This window comes from Bombina bombina, chromosome 7, assembly GCF_027579735.1.
Source record: "Bombina bombina isolate aBomBom1 chromosome 7, aBomBom1.pri, whole genome shotgun sequence".
Taxonomy (NCBI): domain Eukaryota; kingdom Metazoa; phylum Chordata; class Amphibia; order Anura; family Bombinatoridae; genus Bombina; species Bombina bombina.
Genome location: NC_069505.1, coordinates 485,616,507 through 485,636,371, shown reverse-complemented (window position 1 = coordinate 485,636,371; position 19,865 = coordinate 485,616,507). Strand labels below are relative to the sequence as shown.

The window sequence follows — 19,865 nt, the reverse complement described above, 5'->3', positions numbered from 1 at the left end:
GGCATGTAAATCCCAGCCAATATTAATATTAAATAAATAAATGAATATACCATATGTGTAGCGGCTGGTTTAAATTCAATTAAATCAACAAATAAATAAATAAGTAAATGAATCTATACAGACAGATTACAATATTACACAGGTAAACCAAGTGAGGCTTGTTTTGGTTTACTATAGCGATTTAGAGGTTCACACACTTGTGATCATATATGCAATGTTGTTGCATAAGCCTAGAATAATTTTAAATAACTACTGTTATATATAACCAGTTGAAAACGGCCTCTGTTTTATACAATTCATATATCTAGTAATCTTAGACTTAAATGTATTTGTGTTTGTTATTAATAATAGTGATAATAATAATTGGGCACAAAAAAGCCTATGATGTTATAGGAATTGTACTATAAAAGCACAAGTTATCCTATTTGTGGTGAAGACAAATGCAGGAGAAGTTTAGTAATTTGAGACTTGGTATATATCATTAGTTTTAAATTTTAAACGATTTAATACTAAAGAGACCTTTCTTAGTTTGGAAAATATGTTGTAACATCACGGGTCCTCCTGTTGATGTAAACACCAACAAACACAAGGAAAAAATACAAACAGAGTAATCAACCAGTATGTCAATTATTGTTAATGGTTAAAGAAATTATTCTGGGTTTGGATTTGAATTACTTAATTGTGTGCTCTGGGAGAAATTTTCTAGTTGGTTTAATGTAAGTAAAGGGGGTGGTGTATTATGTTATAGGTGTAAGTAGAGCCCTCATAAATAAGTAATAATTATTGTTTTTCTAAACAAATTATCAGATTGATACATGATCATATAATATCTTGGTAAATTATTCCCAAAAGTTTATAATATCATTGATGGAGTTATATCCATCAGGGATACGCGACTTCAAAGTGAAGATCCAAAATGCCTCTTTTTTCAAGAGGGCCTTATTTCGATCACCACCCCCTGTTTTGTGCTTGTATATGGTCAATAACCATCCATCTAAAGGTTGTATTACTGCTAGCATGTGTCTGAATGAAATGCTTGGCCATGTCAGATACAGGATCTGATCGTTTGATATCGGATAGATGTTGCCGGATGCGTTCTCTAACCTCCCTTGAAGTGCATCCCACATATTGTTTCGGGGTGCATGTGCACCAAATCATATATACTGCAAATTTTGTGCGACAATTGACGCAACTTTTTACTGTATATGACTTATTTGTGGTGGAGGAGGAAAAAACATTTCCCTTCTGGATAAAGCTGCAAGGGGTACATGCATTATAACCACACTTGTACATACCCCTAGATTGTAACCACAAGCTTGTAGTTGTTTTATCCTTAGGTAAAGCACTTGGGGAAATAATGTTTCCTATGGTGCATCCTTTCCTGTAGGAAAACCTACATCCTTTGTCGACGAAAGGAACCAATCCCTCATCTGCCTTGAGCATAGGTAGATGTTTGCGAATGATCTTGCAAATGTTATCGTAGTCAGATGAATATTGAGTAACAAAGGTAACCCGATCACTAGTGGGATTGGTCCTTTTAGGTTTATTTGCCAACAAAGTTTTCCTGTCCAAACAATCCACTTCATTTTTTGCCTTTTGAATGGCTGTGTTGTGATAGCCCCTACTTATGAGTCTGTGAGTAAGATCTTCACTTTGTACAACGCAATCTTGTTTTTCAGAACAGTTCCTTTTTATTCTAATATACTGTCCCTTTGCTATGGCATAGGGAACATTTAGTGGATGGTTGCTTCTGCCATGTAGGAGTGTATTACCTGATATGGGCTTTTTGAAAATTTGCGTTTTTATGTTGTTAGTACCAGCCAGATTGCTAAGCTGGACATCTAAAAAATTTATAGATGTTTTGTTTGTTTCAAAAGTGAACTTCAGACCCCATTCATTTTCTTAGATATCTAATGAACTCTTCAATAAGTGTGGGCTGACCAATCCAAATCAACAGTAGATCGTCAATAAAACGATGGTAGCTTTTGATATACTGGAGAAAAGGATTCTGTTCCCCATATATCATGCTAAATTCAAACCAACCCATTACTAAGTTAGCATATGAGGGCGCATATTTCGCCCCCATTGCTGTACCTTGCAACTGGAGATAAAAAGAGTCATCAAACTTGAAATAGTTGTGTGTCAATAAAAATTGCAACACATCTAAGATGAATTGGATAAATTCTTTGGTATAATTCGTTTTATTCTCCAAATAGAATTTAACGGCAAGGATCCCCATGGTATGGGGGATAGATGAGTATAGGGCTACGACGTCTACTGTTAGCCAAGAAAATTCTTCTTGCCATATAAAGCCATCAAAAATTTGAAGCACATGTTTGGTATCTTTCAGAAAGCTTGGTAAGGAAACAACAAGTGGCTGCAGTATGCTGTCCAGCCATTCTGATAGTGGTTCGCAAAGCGAACCAATACCAGACACAATTGGTCTACCTTTTACATTCACAGTGCTTTTGTGCACCTTAGGCAAGACATGTATAATAGGGGTGATGGGATTGTCGACAGACAAAAAATCAAATGTTTTGTCATCAATGTGGCCAAGCATGAGGCCATCATCCAAAAGGGAGATGAGGTCCTTTTTAAATTTATGTACAGGATCGCAAGGTAAAACCTTGTAATCAGTAGGATTATTTAGCTGCCTCATAATCTCCCCTTTATATGATTTTAAATCCCAGATGACAACACTTCCACCTTTATCGGCGTTCTTTATCACCAAGTCTGAGTTTGACTTCAGTGAGTTCAAGGCAATTCTCTCTTGTTTAGTAAGATTGGGTTTACTTTTCAAGGGTTTTTTAGCAAGATCAACCAGGTCTTTCTCAATTCTTTTTTGGAAAGAAACCAATGTGTCCCCCCTTGTTTGTAAAGGATAAAAAGTAGATTTTGGTTTAAACCCAATGTGGGCATTAGATGTACCCAAATTTAGTTCAGCATTCTCTTCATTCAGTGACATAAGAGCCTGGATATCCCTGACTTCAGCGAAATCAAAACTCAAAGTGTTTAGAGTATTTTCAGACAAGCTACTGTGATGGTCAATTCTGTTGTCAGTTAGTTCACCAACCTCTTGTGAAAAATAAAAATGTTTTTTCAATGTAAGTGCTCGAATAAATTTATTTATATCTACCAAGGTTTGGAACAAATTAAACCTAGTGGTAGGGACATAACCTAGTCCATAGCCGAGTACTTTGATCTCATCTTTGTTTAATTTGTAATTGGTGAGATTGATAACATCGTAAGTGGAGTCAATAGACTCATCCATTAAATTCAATGTATTTTCATTTGAAGTACATGTATCATCCATCAAATCTGATATTTGTTTTGACCCCTCCCTCTCCTTAGTGTATACCTGGGTTGTTGTCTTAAATTTGGATTTCCCCTTGTGTTTGCCCCTCGCCCTCGATTTGCATGGTTCATTGGGGTAATCTGAAAAACCTGATCCAGTATGTTACTGTCGGTTTGTTCTTTCTGAGAACCTGTCTGTTCTAATGCAACTTGATATTTATTTGACGTTGGAGGATGCTCAACTTCCTTTGAAATAAAGGATACAGTTTTTAATGTCTGATCTTTGGAGTTTTTTAGTATAGATTTAGGTTGTGCCCCCTGAGCCTGGTAGGCTTCATTGTCTGGATTACTATGATCTGAATTGCTGGCATCACCTGAGTCTGAACCACTCCAAGTGTCTTTTTTATTTTGATTTACTCTGTTGGACCTCCATCTACGTTTACGATCTCTAGATCGATTTCTATTTTGTCTTTGCCAAATATAAACCTTATTTTGACTATAATCCATTTGATCTCTCATGTACTTTTCATGTTTAGATTGCACTAACTCCTTTTTTAATTGTGCTATACTGTCATTTAAAATGTTGTCTAATTCTTTATAGCTTTTTTCTAACGTGTTTAAATCCAATTCTTGTTGTAAGAGAATGATTTGATCTCTGACTGCACAAAGCTGGGCATCTTTATATTCAATGATAAGTCCCATCAATTTAAAGGAGCAGTCAGAGAGAGATTCATTCCATTTTTTAATGAATGCCTGATCATCTACGGAGAAAGTGGGAAATTTCTTAATTCTAAGGCCCCTGGGTACCATTTGTAGCCTTATATAGCGATCCAGGGTCCACTTATCCCATTTCAATCTCAGTTCCTTTTTCATTAAGTTTTCCATAGACTGGAATTTGTCACTTAGAGGGTTCACACTATAATTTTCACAAAAAATATTTTCGAAATCTTTTTCTAATTGATCTAAATTATCAATAGTAGTGAGTGAGTAGAATTGTTGGTCCATGTCAAAACCTGATGCTGCTTCCATATTTGAAAGCTAAAGGTGAAACTTCGCTGGAAATGACTGAATATGTCAAGAAATGGTAACAACAATTAGACTCATTCAGATGGAAATTAATGTACCACTATTAAGTATATATATGTGTGTGCTGCTGTACACAAGTGTGAAAGAATCCTATTGCAAGTAAGAAAATGTTCACATTAGTGTTACAGTAAAAGATTTAGAGAGCTTTCTAAGAACTGGGAACACTTTTTCCCATGTTTTAGAAAATACACTTAAACACTGTATTATAGCAATAGGAACAAACGCATATTTTCTGATGAAACTATAGATAGTAGTTCAATTGTGTAGTTTCTTATCCTTAATGCTAAAAAAATGGCAGAAAAAATGTGTGTGCACACTTATATACTTATGGGAAAGCTAAAGCAAAAGCAGGAAATGTCACAACAATACTTTTAGATACTTTTAGATACAATAAATGAAACCTGGAAAACGACAGAAAAATAGAGTTAGTTGTTCGAGCAAAAAATGGATAACATCAAAGCTTAAATAGCCATGTTGATTCAAAGAACAGTATATGGTTAAAGTTCTCCTTATTGAATATAGACCTCTGGACTGAAAAGTATATATAAATGAATATATGTATGAAAAACGAACAATAAGTCCAAAGTCCCAGCTGCTAGGAAAAAGAATGCAGAAAAACAGCACAAAAAACAGTCATAGATGTAAACAAGCTTCCCTTCCGCTTGTAATGGGAGAAAACAAAGGAAAAAACATCAAGGCTGGATTGCGGTTTCCTGCCGTGACAAACAGTCACTCTGAAGACCTCAATGAAGTATGCCTGAGCTCGGTGGGTAAATGGAGAGACAGTGTGGATCAACAGGGGTAAGTACTCACAGGATTCTTTACAGCAAATAAGTGAATGGAGGGTTTAACTTGTGATTCTCCGGTAACTTTACCATACGGCACGGCCACCGCTGCACCTCTGGAAGACCGGTGAATTCTTACGATATCCTCTCCTTGCGTCCGCTCTCTGGCGTAGCTGCACTTCCTGTCACACCCTTTTGTCGATACCAGCCAATCCGTGCTCGTCTATGACGTAGCTCCACCGCTCGGCCAATCCTTCTAGGGCAACTTCAAAAAATCCCAGTCCGGGGAACAAAATGAGAGGATATCGTAGGAATTCACCGGTCTTCCAGAGGTGCAGCGGTGGCCGTGCCGTATGGTAAAGTTACCGGAGAATCACAAGTTAAACCCTCCATTCACTTATTTGCTGTAAAGAATCCTGTGAGTACTTACCCCTGTTGATCCACACTGTCTCTCCATTTACCCACCGAGCTCAGGCATACTTCATTGAGGTCTTCAGAGTGACTGTTTGTCACGGCAGGAAACCGCAATCCAGCCTTGATGTTTTTTCCTTTGTTTTCTCCCATTACAAGCGGAAGGGAAGCTTGTTTACATCTATGACTGTTTTTTGTGCTGTTTTTCTGCATTCTTTTTCCTAGCAGCTGGGACTTTGGACTTATTGTTCGTTTTTCATACATATATTCATTTATATATACTTTTCAGTCCAGAGGTCTATATTCAATAAGGAGAACTTTAACCATATACTGTTCTTTGAATCAACATGGCTATTTAAGCTTTGATGTTATCCATTTTTTGCTCGAACAACTAACTCTATTTTTCTGTCGTTTTCCAGGTTTCATTTATTGTATCTAAAAGTATCTAAAAGTATTGTTGTGACATTTCCTGCTTTTGCTTTAGCTTTCCCATAAGTATATAAGTGTGCACACACATTTTTTTCTGCCATTTTTTTAGCATTAAGGATAAGAAACTACACAATTGAACTACTATCTATAGTTTCATCAGAAAATATGCGTTTGTTCCTATTGCTATAATACAGTGTTTAAGTGTATTTTCTAAAACATGGGAAAAAGTGTTCCCAGTTCTTAGAAAGCTCTCTAAATCTTTTACTGTAACACTAATGTGAACATTTTCTTACTTGCAATAGGATTCTTTCACACTTGTGTACAGCAGCACACACATATATATATACTTAATAGTGGTACATTAATTTCCATCTGAATGAGTCTAATTGTTGTTACCATTTCTTGACATATTCAGTCATTTCCAGTGAAGTTTCACCTTTAGCTTTCAAATATGGAAGCAGCATCAGGTTTTGACATGGACCAACAATTCTACTCACTCACTACTATTGATAATTTAGATCAATTAGAAAAAGATTTCGAAAATATTTTTTGTGAAAATTATAGTGTGAACCCTCTAAGTGACAAATTCCAGTCTATGGAAAACTTAATGAAAAAGGAACTGAGATTGAAATGGGATAAGTGGACCCTGGATCGCTATATAAGGCTACAAATGGTACCCAGGGGCCTTAGAATTAAGAAATTTCCCACTTTCTCCGTAGATGATCAGGCATTCATTAAAAAATGGAATGAATCTCTCTCTGACTGCTCCTTTAAATTGATGGGACTTATCATTGAATATAAAGATGCCCAGCTTTGTGCAGTCAGAGATCAAATCATTCTCTTACAACAAGAATTGGATTTAAACACGTTAGAAAAAAGCTATAAAGAATTAGACAACATTTTAAATGACAGTATAGCACAATTAAAAAAGGAGTTAGTGTAATCTAAACATGAAAAGTACATGAGAGATCAAATGGATTATAGTCAAAATAAGGTTTATATTTGGCAAAGACAAAATAGAAATCGATCTAGAGATCGTAAACGTAGATGGAGGTCCAACAGAGTAAATCAAAATAAAAAAGACACTTGGAGTGGTTCAGACTCAGGTGATGCCAGCAATTCAGATCATAGTAATCCAGACAATGAAGCCTACCAGGCTCAGGGGGCACAACCTAAATCTATACTAAAAAACTCCAAAGATCAGACATTAAAAACTGTATCCTTTATTTCAAAGGAAGTTGAGCATCCTCCAACGTCAAATAAATATCAAGTTGCATTAGAACAGACAGGTTCTCAGAAAGAACAAACCGACAGTAACATACTGGATCAGGTTTTTCAGATTACCCCAATGAACCATGCAAATCGAGGGCGAGGGGCAAACACAAGGGGAAATCCAAATTTAAGACAACAACCCAGGTATACACTAAGGAGAGGGAGGGGTCAAAACAAATATCAGATTTGATGGATGATACATGTACTTCAAATGAAAATACATTGAATTTAATGGATGAGTCTATTGACTCCACTTACGATGTTATCAATCTCACCAATTACAAATTAAACAAAGATGAGATCAAAGTACTCGGCTATGGACTAGGTTATGTCCCTACCACTAGGTTTAATTTGTTCCAAACCTTGGTAGATATAAATAAATTTATTTGAGCACTTACATTGAAAAAACATTTTTATTTTTCACAAGAGGTTGGTGAACTAACTGACAACAGAATTGACCATCACAGTAGCTTGTCTGAAAATACTCTAAACACTTTGAGTTTTGATTTCGCTGAAGTCAGGGATATCCAGGCTCTTATGTCACTGAATGAAGAGAATGCTGAACTAAATTTGGGTACATCTAATGCCCACATTGGGTTTAAACCAAAATCTACTTTTTATCCTTTACAAACAAGGGGGGACACATTGGTTTCTTTCCAAAAAAGAATTGAGAAAGACCTGGTTGATCTTGCTAAAAAACCCTTGAAAAGTAAACCCAATCTTACTAAACAAGAGAGAATTGCCTTGAACTCACTGAAGTCAAACTCAGACTTGGTGATAAAGAACGCCGATAAAGGTGGAAGTGTTGTCATCTGGGATTTAAAATCATATAAAGGGGAGATTATGAGGCAGCTAAATAATCCTACTGATTACAAGGTTTTACCTTGCGATCCTGTACATAAATTTAAAAAGGACCTCATCTCCCTTTTGGATGATGGCCTCATGCTTGGCCACATTGATGACAAAACATTTGATTTTTTGTCTGTCGACAATCCCATCACCCCTATTATACATGTCTTGCCTAAGGTGCACAAAAGCACTGTGAATGTAAAAGGTAGACCAATTGTGTCTGGTATTGGTTCGCTTTGCGAACCACTATCAGAATGGCTGGACAGCATACTGCAGCCACTTGTTGTTTCCTTACCAAGCTTTCTGAAAGATACCAAACATGTGCTTCAAATTTTTGATGGCTTTATATGGCAAGAAGAATTTTCTTGGCTAACAGTAGACGTCGTAGCCCTATACTCATCTATCCCCCATACCATGGGGATCCTTGCCGTTAAATTCTATTTGGAGAATAAAACGAATTATACCAAAGAATTTATCCAATTCATCTTAGATGTGTTGCAATTTTTATTGACACACAACTATTTCAAGTTTGATGACTCTTTTTATCTCCAGTTGCAAGGTACAGCAATGGGGGCGAAATTTGCGCCCTCATATTCTAACTTAGTAATGGGTTGGTTTGAATTTAGCATGATATATGGGGAACAGAATCCTTTTCTCCAGTATATCAAAAGCTACCATCGTTTTATTGACGATCTACTGTTGATTTGGATTGGTCAGCCCACACTTATTGAAGAGTTCATTGGATATCTAAATGAAAATGAATGGGGTCTGAAGTTCACTTTTGAAACAAACAAAACATCTATAAATTTTTTAGATGTCCAGCTTAGCAATCTGGCTGGTACTAACAACATAAAAACGCAAATTTTCAGAAAGCCCATATCAGGTAATACACTCCTACATGGCAGAAGCAACCATCCACTAAATGTTCCCTATGCCATAGCAAAGGGACAGTATATTAGAATAAAAAGGAACTGTTCTGAAAAACAAGATTGCGTTGTACAAAGTGAAGATCTTACTCACAGACTCATAAGTAGGGGCTATCACAACACAGCCATTCAAAAGGCAAAAAATGAAGTGGATTGTTTGGACAGGAAAACTTTGTTGGCAAATAAACCTAAAAGGACCAATCCCACTAGTGATCGGGTTACCTTTGTTACTCAATATTCATCTGACTACGATAACATTTGCAAGATCATTCGCAAACATCTACCTATGCTCAAGGCAGATGAGGGATTGGTTCCTTTCGTCGACAAAGGATGTAGGTTTTCCTACAGGAAAGGATGCACCATAGGAAACATTATTTCCCCAAGTGCTTTACCTAAGGATAAAACAACTACAAGCTTGTGGTTACAATCTAGGGGTATGTACAAGTGTGGTTATAATGCATGTATCCCTTGCAGCTTTATCCAGAAGGGAAATGTTTTTTCCTCCTCCACCACAAATAAGTCATATACAGTTAAAAGTTGCGTCAATTGTCGCACAAAATTTGCAGTATATATGATTTGGTGCACATGCACCCCGAAACAATATGTGGGATGCACTTCAAGGGAGGTTAGAGAACGCATCCGGCAACATCTATCCGATATCAAACGATCAGATCCTGTATCTGACATGGCCAAGCATTTCATTCAGACACATGCTAGCAGTAATACAACCTTTAGATGGATGGTTATTGACCATATACAAGCACAAAACAGGGGTGGTGATCGAAATAAGGCCCTCTTGAAAAAAGAGGCATTTTGGATCTTCACTTTGAAGTCGCGTATCCCTGATGGATATAACTCCATCAATGATATTATAAACTTTTGGGAATAATTTACCAAGATATTATATGATCATGTATCAATCTGATAATTTGTTTAGAAAAACAATAATTATTACTTATTTATGAGGGCTCTACTTACACCTATAACATAATACACCACCCCCTTTACTTACATTAAACCAACTAGAAAATTTCTCCCAGAGCACACAATTAAGTAATTCAAATCCAAACCCAGAATAATTTCTTTAACCATTAACAATAATTGACATACTGGTTGATTACTCTGTTTGTATTTTTTCCTTGTGTTTGTTGGTGTTTACATCAACAGGAGGACCCGTGATGTTACAACATATTTTCCAAACTAAGAAAGGTCTCTTTAGTATTAAATTGTTTAAAATTTAAAACTAATGATATATACCAAGTCTCAAATTACTAAACTTCTCCTGCATTTGTCTTCACCACAAATAGGATAACTTGTGCTTTTATAGTACTATTCCTATAACATCATAGGCTTTTTTGTGCCCAATTATTATTATCACTATTATTAATAACAAACACAAATACATTTAAGTCTAAGATTACTAGATATATGAATTGTATAAAACAGAGGCCGTTTTCAACTGGTTATATATAACAGTAGTTATTTAAAATTATTCTAGGCTTATGCAACAACATTGCATATATGATCACAAGTGTGTGAACCTCTAAATCGCTATAGTAAACCAAAACAAGCCTCACTTGGTTTACCTGTGTAATATTGTAATCTGTCTGTATAGATTCATTTACTTATTTATTTATTTGTTGATTTAATTGAATTTAAACCAGCCGCTACACATATGGTATATTCATTTATTTATTTAATATTAATATTGGCTGGGATTTACATGCCACCCATTTATGTTAATTCTATATACCTTTGTAGCAATCATTTGTTTATTCAACAGCATTGTTAGTTAGGTTCTCTCATTGTCTAAGTATATTACCACTTGTTACTTGTTAGCAATTAATGACAACCAATAGATACTCACTACTGCTTTTAAATACTGGCGGTTTTCACTAAGAAAATTATGTCTATGAGTAAGGCCGTGTGCCGAAACATGTTAGACGTTTTCGTTTGAGTACTGTCAATTATTTTTAACATTGACCAATAAATTGGACGTTTTAATTTAAGACCGCATCCGGCTTTTTCTCTTTCTGTACTTATTTCATTATCCCTTTACAAAGCCAGGTCTTACAACGAACTTTGATTCCTGATAAGTATCAGGGATTTTTCCATTTGTTCCCCGGACTGGGATTTTTCGAAGTTGCCCTAGAAGGATTGGCCGAGCGGTGGAGCTACGTCATAGACGAGCACGGATTGGCTGGTATCGACAAAAGGGTGTGACAGGAAGTGCAGCTACGCCAGAGAGCGGACGCAAGGAGAGGATATCGTAGGAATTCACCGGTCTTCCAGAGGTGCAGCGGTGGCCGTGCCGTATGGTAAAGTTACCGGAGAATCACAAGTTAAACCCTCCATTCACTTATTTGCTGTAAAGAATCCTGTGAGTACTTACCCCTGTTGATCCACACTGTCTCTCCATTTACCCACCGAGCTCAGGCATACTTCATTGAGGTCTTCAGAGTGACTGTTTGTCACGGCAGGAAACCGCAATGCAGCCTTGATGTTTTTTCCTTTGTTTTCTCTTATATATATATATATATATATATATATATCAAACTCCTGGAAGTGAATCCACCCTCCTGGGTCGTCCGCCTGGGTGCAAAAATTAAATAATTATATTGCAAACAAATGCACTCTCAGGACTTCTTAGTAGTGAGTCAAAAACCAAAATGTATTGATGTTTCGGGGTTCACACAGACCCCTATATCAGAATAAAGAAAAGTGCCACATTACAATCTTATATAGTGTATCACAAAGTGTCAAATACAAACCACTTTTTTTTTCTGACAATTTTAAAAGTTATGTCTATTTCCACTCCGCCTGTACCATGTGACAGCCATCAGCCAATCACAAATGCATACACGTACCATGTGACCGCCATCAGCCAATCACAAATACAAACTTATATTCAGTGAATTCTTGCACATGCTCAGTAGTTGCTGGTGACTCAAAAAGTGTAAATATAAAAAGACTGTGCACATTTAGTTAATGGAAGTAAATTGAATAGTTGTTTAAAATTGCTGAATAATGAAAGTTCAATTTTGATTTGAGTGTCCCTTTAAGTTCCACTAAATTTCCACTAAAACCTGAAGTGTGCTTACTTCCGGTTTTTCAGATACCAATCTTGTCAAAAATACATTGCCCAAAAAACGGCTTTAAATATACAAACTTATAATTATTATAATACATCCAACTTATTATTAATTATTAGGAGTGTTGATTCCCATCTCCTTAATGTTGCCCAACACTTAGCAAATGTTTCTTATTGTGGTTGGAACGCATGTATTGGTTCCACCCAACACGAACATTTGCTGCTTACAAACAACCTCTATCATAGAACCCAGTGTACATAGCTAATCTACAATGTGTGTACCTATAAACGTTGTGTTAAAACTGGGTGTTATTATAATATTTATCTCACCCTTCACAGACACAAGTTTATTATTGTAGTTGGAACGCATGTATGCGTTCCACCAATGGATCCAGTTTATTCCTCTACCCCTGTAAGAGTACGGGTCACTCAATATGACAGTGTCCCCTAGTAGCCTACTCTGGATATAAAGGGACTGTATGATTTCCCGGTACTTAAGTCTTGATCAAGTTAATTCTAAGCAAACTCTTAGGACAGGATGTGATATTGGGTGTAAAAGGATCTACAGTACATATACTCAAGTTGTTTTTAAATTTTGATATTTTAAGTTCCTTTTTACACTAGCCTAGTCACATGTATGATGACAATGATGGCTAGTTATTATTATTTATATTTAGTTAAGCTGGAAATCAAATGAGTAATATGGGATATGATGCTACTTAGACCCCTTTATGATGACTAGTGGGTGTTGGAAATTAGTCCCCCATTACTCTAGCCGGCATGATATTGTCTATTTTTGGCAATTTAATATTGAGATTGAGCTATCATTTTATCATATATGTTTATTAATATAGTAGAAGTGGCTCATTTGTGAAAGTTTGGTATAGACTGGCTCACCCCCCTTTTGTATAATTAATTGTGCAAAAAATAACTATATTATTTTACATTTAGTGTGCTGAGTAATTGCAACAATCCATATAGCAGGGTTTTCTGCTATCGTTAATTTTTTTCTGTTTAAAAAAAAATGTGCTTCAAAATAATGTGCTTAATGATTGTTGACTCACAAGGTAACTGGACACAAGTGATATGTCTTTTTACACCACTTAAGAATGTGACTAAGATGTTACACTGAGTAGGCATTTATTTATGGGGTAACCATGACAACCCATGTAGCAATAAGTATACACATATCCATTAATGAATCAGTATGTTTTCACCTTCCCTTGTAGCGCACTAGCTAAACATTATAGTAACACTTAGGAGTAACACCATGTGTATAGATTTGAGTTAGATATAAGGCACATTAGTTTTGTACATAAGCTACTATGATAAAGGCTTTTTACATAGTGGCCGCGTTCGGGCAGCGCTCAGGAGCTAGTGAAAGCGCTTCACTCCCAGCGATGACGTGGCGCTAGGTGACGTCACAAGCAAGGGAGCTTCGAAAAAACGTTTGCATGCGCAAAGGGATCTGCTGCACAATAATGGACTGCGCATGCAAACGTTTTTACTAAGCTCCCTTGTATTGTTGCTGGGCTGCCAGTGCCTGCCGAGAATGAGTTCCCCAGTCTCTTCGCAAACAACGGAACTCTGACCCACCTCCATTCAGCTGCTCTCAGCTCAGCCCCTGTAGCTTATCCTGCACTGAATAGAGGTGGGTCAGAGTTGCGATGTTTGCGAAGAGAGACTGGGGAAATCATTCTGGCTCTGGGGATCAAAATCGGCAATTCCCAGATGCCCGCCCACGCATCTCTAACCCGCCCGATCGTGAAATGCACATAAAATAAAAAGGAAATACACATTACACATAATGCTTGAACGTCATATATATAATATGATTTTTTGTGAGCTCTAGATAATTTAGCCCATTTCTTTTAACTTCATACGCTACGTATGAAGTGAAAAGAAATGGGCTACATTCTCTAGAGCACACGAAAAATCATATTATATATGTATAAATAACATGGCAGCCTCCACAGCAACACGTGTGTGGAGGCTGTCATGTTTCCAAGCGTCTGAGCTTGCTCTGAAAAGTCCCAGCTTTTCCAGCACACTGGAAGCGCTGGGACTTACGTCACTAGAGCGCTCAAAAAACGCTAGGCATCTCACTTGCAAGTGTGAGAAAAACGCTCCAAGCGAGTTCCAGTTCGCTTGGAGCGCTGCCCGAACGCAGCCATAGAGAATGTAAGCAAAATTGGTGGAACGCATACATGCGTTTCAACTGAACTACAATAATAAACTCGTGTTTGTGAAGGGTGAGATAAATATTATACTAACACCCAGTTTTAACACAGCGTTTATAGGTACACACATTGTAGACGGTTGGATGGAACCCATACATGCGTTCCAACCACGATAAGAAACATTTGCTACGTGTTGGGTGGCATTAAGGAGATGGGAATCAACTCTCCGAATAATTAATAATAAGTTGATGTATTATAATAATTATAAGTTTGTATATTTAAAGCCGTTTTTGACAAGATTGCTATTTGAAAAAACGGAAGTAAGCGCACTTCCGGTTTCAGTGGAACGCATGGTGTGCGTTCCACTGTGAAACATAGGAACTTAATTGGTACAATCGGGTGGTTTGTATTTGTGTGACACTTTGTGATACACTATATAAGATAGTAATGTGGCACTTTTCTTTATTCTGATGAAGGGGTCTGTGTGAACCCTGAAACTTCAATAAATTTTGGTTTTTGACTCACTACTAAGAAGTCCTGAGAGTGCATTTGTTTGCAATATATATAATTCCACAAATAGCATGCACTCACTGGATTTGTGCAAAAAGTGCTTTATTGGCACACAAGAGTACAGTAACGTTTCGGGGATCTCACCCCTTCATCAGCCCTTAGTGACTAAGGTCTGATGAAGGGGTGAGATCCCTGAAACATTACTGTACTCTTGTGTGCCAATAAAGCACTTTTTGCACAAATCCAGTGAGTGCATGTTATTTGTGGAACTATTATCTGACTCGCCTGCACCCTGGTGACTGATCGCAGAGGTGGGAGTGCGCTCTATTGAAATAATTATATATACATATATGTATGTGTGTATATATATATATATATATATATATATATATATATATATATATATATATAATGTCATACATGTAATTATCCATCTGTCTATATATAAAATGTATATATATATTACTATAGTTTACTAGCCATGGTTTCAACGTTACTAGCCCACAGGGAAAAAAGCTACTAGTACATTCAATAGGAAAAAATCAAATCTGCTTTTATACTTCATTAATTTGTAATACAGTAATAAAATGGGTATGCAAATCAAGACAGATGCATTTTAATTATATTTTTTATTTATTTGTGTTTTTCTATTTGTAAAATAATAATAGAGAATTGGGTTTCAAGGTCAAATAGCCTAAAACTTCTTTCATATATCTGATTTGTCGCAGTTTCTTTTTCGCTCTTTGGTCACTTTGGCTGTCAATATTACACACCGCTTTTACTTATTGGTCACGCTTTTAGTCTCGCCCTATGTTTTGATTGGATAATGCGGCAGCTCTATGACCTGTAGTTTCTGATTATTATATTGCCAGTATTGGCATTGAAGACTATTGGTTAGTCGTTACACCTTCTCTTTTCTAATTGGTTATTATTTCAACGATCTTGCCGCCCCTTCCTGTGATTGGGTAAATATTAAAAATATTTCCGCGCAGCTTTTACGAATGAACATTATTCGATAAATGCTGCTCTACAATTGAGTATTCTAACTATCAGTCTATGTCTTTCTTAATTTGATTGGTCAATACCTCTGCTGTTACTTAGCTAGTGTCTCCGCCCTCCATTTGATTGGATGGCATGGATGCCGGCGTTACGGCTATGCTGTACTAGCAAGATGGCTGCGCGCTTGCTGCTGAGACGTCTGTGTGCTAGTGGCCGGCGGTATCTTAGTTCTGGCGGCACAGACTCTCCGCGCAGTCGGTTGTATGAGCATGTGAGACAGGGCTACAGCGAGAGACCGCGGCTGGACATCCAGAGCATGAGGCAGGAAGCGGAAAACTTGAAAATACACGATGGAGACATGAGGAGAGGTGGACGAGGGCTTCTAGCTGTGGTATGGGGAGACAGGGAGAGAGCAAATGAGGGGAGGTGGGTGATAGTTGAGGTCTGTGGTGAGGTTGAGGAGAAAAGATACTTAGAGCCAAGCTCTAAGGTAAAGGGGCAGACTAGAGACTGGTGAGAGCAGCTGATAGGTGAGATCCATGGTGTCGGGGATAAGTAGAAGCAGCGAGGAGGTCAGATGAGACATGTGTGAGAGCTGAGGCCTAAGGGGAGGGGGCAGAGTAGAAGAGATTGGTGAGAGCTGAGGACCACTTTGAGGGAGGGGGGTGGGCTGAGTAGAAGAGATTGGTGAGAGCTGAGGACCACTTTGAGGGAGGGGGGTGGGCGGAGTAGAAGAGATTGGTGAGAGCTGAGGACCACTGTGAGGGGTTGGGGGGGGTGGGCTGAGTAGAAGAGATTGGTGAGAGCTGAGGACCACTGTGAGGGGGGGGGGTGGGCTGAGTAGAAGAGATTGGTGAGAGCTGAGGACCACTGTGAGGGAGGGGGGCTGAGTAGAAGAGATTGGTGAGAGCTAAGGACCACTGTGAGGGAGGGGGGCTGAGTAGAAGAGATTAGTGAGAGCTGAGGACCACTGTGAGGGAGGGGGGCTGAGTAGAAGAGATTGGTGAGAGCTGAGGACCACTGTGAGGGAGGGGGGCTGAGTAGAAGAGATTGGTGAGAGCGGAGGACCACTGTGAGGGAGGGGAGGGGGGGCTGAGAAGAAGAGATTGGTGAGAGCGGAGGACCACTGTGAGGGGGGGGGCTGAGTAGAAGAGATTGGTGAGAGCTGAGGACCACTGTGAGTGGGGAGGGGGCAGAGTAGAAGAGATTGGTGAGAGCTGAGGACCACTGTGTGTGGGGGGGGGGGGGAGTAGATGGATGAGAGTCAAGGTCCACTGTGAGGGGGAAGGGTAGGAGAGGTGAGTGAGAGCTGAGGCCCACTTGAGAGGGAAAGGTGGGCAACAGCTAAGGTCCACTGTGAGGGGGCAGAGGAGAGGTAGGTGAGAGCCGAGGCTCACTGTGAGGGGTAAAGGCAGAGGAGGAGAGGTGGGCGACATCTGAGGTCCACTGTGAGGAGGAGAGAGAGCTGATATCAGTTGTATGCCATGTATAGAATGACAGCTGTAGTTTGTAGGACAGGGAAAGAGATGGATGAGATGGGCAGGAGGACAGATGTTACTGCTGTTGTCCATAGATGAGTGCAGGCGGAGAGATGCGAGTGCTGTTGTCCATAGATGAGGAGTGCAGGAGGAGAGATGCGAGTGCTGTTGTCCATAGATGAGGAGTGCAGGAGGAGAGATGTGTGAATGCTGTTGTCCATAGATGAGGAGTGCAGGAGGAGAGATGTGTGAATGCTGTTGTCCATAGATGAGGAGTGCAGGAGGAGAGATGTGTGACTGCTGGTGTCCATAGATGAGGAGTGCAGGAGGAGAGATGTGTGACTGCTGGTGTCCATAGATGAGGAGTGCAGGAGGAGAGATGTGTGACTGCTGGTGTCCATAGATGAGGAGTGCAGGAGGAGAGATGTGTGACTGCTGGTGTCCATAGATGAGGAGTGCAGGAGGAGAGATGTGTGACTGCTGGTGTCCATAGATGAGGAGTGCAGGAGGAGAGATGTGTGACTGCTGGTGTCCATAGATGAGGAGTGCAGGAGGAGAGATGTGTGACTGCTGGTGTCCATAGATGAGGAGTGCAGGAGGAGAGATGTGTGACTGCTGGTGTCCATAGATGAGGAGTGCAGGAGGAGAGATGTGTGACTGCTGGTGTCCATAGATGAGGAGTGCAGGAGGAGAGATGTGTGACTGCTGGTGTCCATAGATGAGGAGTGCAGGAGGAGAGATGTGTGACTGCTGGTGTCCATAGATGAGGAGTGCAGGAGGAGAGATGTGTGACTGCTGGTGTCCATAGATGAGGAGTGCAGGAGGAGAGATGGGCCACAGTTGCAGTTAGTGGTGAGGTGGGCAAATAGTTGCGGTTCATGGTTGTTAGTATATATGTGCAGTTTGTTAATCGGATATTCATGTGTCAAACAAATTCCACGTATGACCACGGGTAGCAGCGTTCTGCTGTATTCGAAGCCGAATATATTAAATTGCAAGACACACAGATCTGGATTTGCACAGATATTTCTGTGTCACCTTAACACTAATACACATAGTGCTGAAAATAACCAGAATGCTGCTACTCGCGGCCATAGTTGTAATTGGCTTGAAAATGAATATTCGAACAACGCATTTTGCACATATCTAGTAGCTGGGGAGAAGGAAGAAAGATGAGCCAGAACTGTCTAGAGGGAGAGATACAGGTAGCTGGGCACAATAAATGGAATTGGGAGAGGCACAGAAAAGAGGAGATACGATAGACCAGTGGGGGGGGGGGGGGGCGAGCAAGAGGGAAAAAACTAGTTAAAGGGACACAACCCAAATTTTTTCTTTCGTGGCTCAGAGCATGTAATTTTAAGCAACTTTCTAATTTACTCCTATTATCATTTTTTCTTCATTCTCTTGCTATCTTTATTTGAAAAAGACATCCAAGCTTTTTTTTGGGTTCAGAACTTTGGACAGCACTTTTTATTGGTAGATGAATTTATCCACCAATCAGCAAGGACAACCCAGGTTGTTCACCAAAAATTGGCCGGCATCTAAACTTACATTCTTGCATTTCAAATAAAGATACCAAGAGAATAAAGAAAATTTGATAATAGGAGTAAATTAGAAAGTTGCTTAAAATTGCATGCTCTAACTGAATCGCAAAAGAAAAAAATTTGGGTTCAGTGTCCCTTTAAGAGCTTTGTGGCGATAGCCATAGGGAATGGAAAGTTGCAGAAGAAAAAGTATATGTGGGGGAGCTGCAGAACTGTAAAGAGAATTGCGGAGAGGGTTGATGGAGAAGGAGGTGATGATCTGTGTCAAAGCTCAAATCTTCTGATTTCTCTCCCATTCACATTATAGGGACATTTAAAGGGATAGTCTAGTCAAAATTAAACTTTCATGATTCAGATAGAACAGCAATTTTAAGCAACTTTCAAATTTACTCCTATTATCACATTTTCTTCGTTTTCTTGGTATCTTTATTTACTTGTAAGCCTATAAGCCGACCCATTTCTGGTTCAGCACCTGGGTAGCGCTTGGTAATTGGTAGCTACATTTAGACACCAATCAGATAGTGCTACCCAGGTGCTGAACCAAAAATGGACCGTCTCCTCAGCTTATATTCTTGCTTTTTCAAATAAAGATACCAAGAACAAATGATAATAGGAGTCAATTAGAAAGTTGCTTAACATTGCATGTTTTTGAATCATAAAACATTTAATTTTTACTAGACTATCCCTTTAAACACTGATTACAGCATTGCACTGAGGTTATTCCCCAATGTCCCTCTAGTCATGGATGTCACCATATTGAAATCTAGCTTTCATTGCTCCAGATACCTGTAGTGAAAACTAGGGTGGTGCATAAAACATATTTAGTTTTTAATGTCCCTTTTAACATGTATGATTATGAAAGTTGTCTCTAAACTCTTATTTCTGTGTATCTGGAGAGCTGTTAGCGCTCATCTCTCTCGGTTATCTCCTCACTTTTGGCCAGATTACGAGTGGCGTGCTGACTGTTGCACGCAAGCGATAAGTGGTTTATCGCGGCTCTTAGCTCGTGTT

The 19,865-nt window shown here is 38.8% G+C and overlaps 1 protein-coding gene across 1 annotated transcript in view; it reads left to right on the top strand.

Annotated features, from left to right (window-relative positions):
• The first annotated feature begins 15,903 nt into the window (after positions 1-15,903).
• LOC128636456 (serine--tRNA ligase, mitochondrial-like) overlaps positions 15,904-19,865 on the top strand; it is a 50,509-nt gene continuing 46,547 nt past the window's right edge. The window contains exon 1 of the mRNA XM_053689471.1: positions 15,904-16,223. Coding sequence (XP_053545446.1) covers positions 15,963-16,223 — 261 coding nt within the window. The 5' untranslated portion in view covers positions 15,904-15,962. The remainder of the gene's footprint in view (positions 16,224-19,865) is intronic.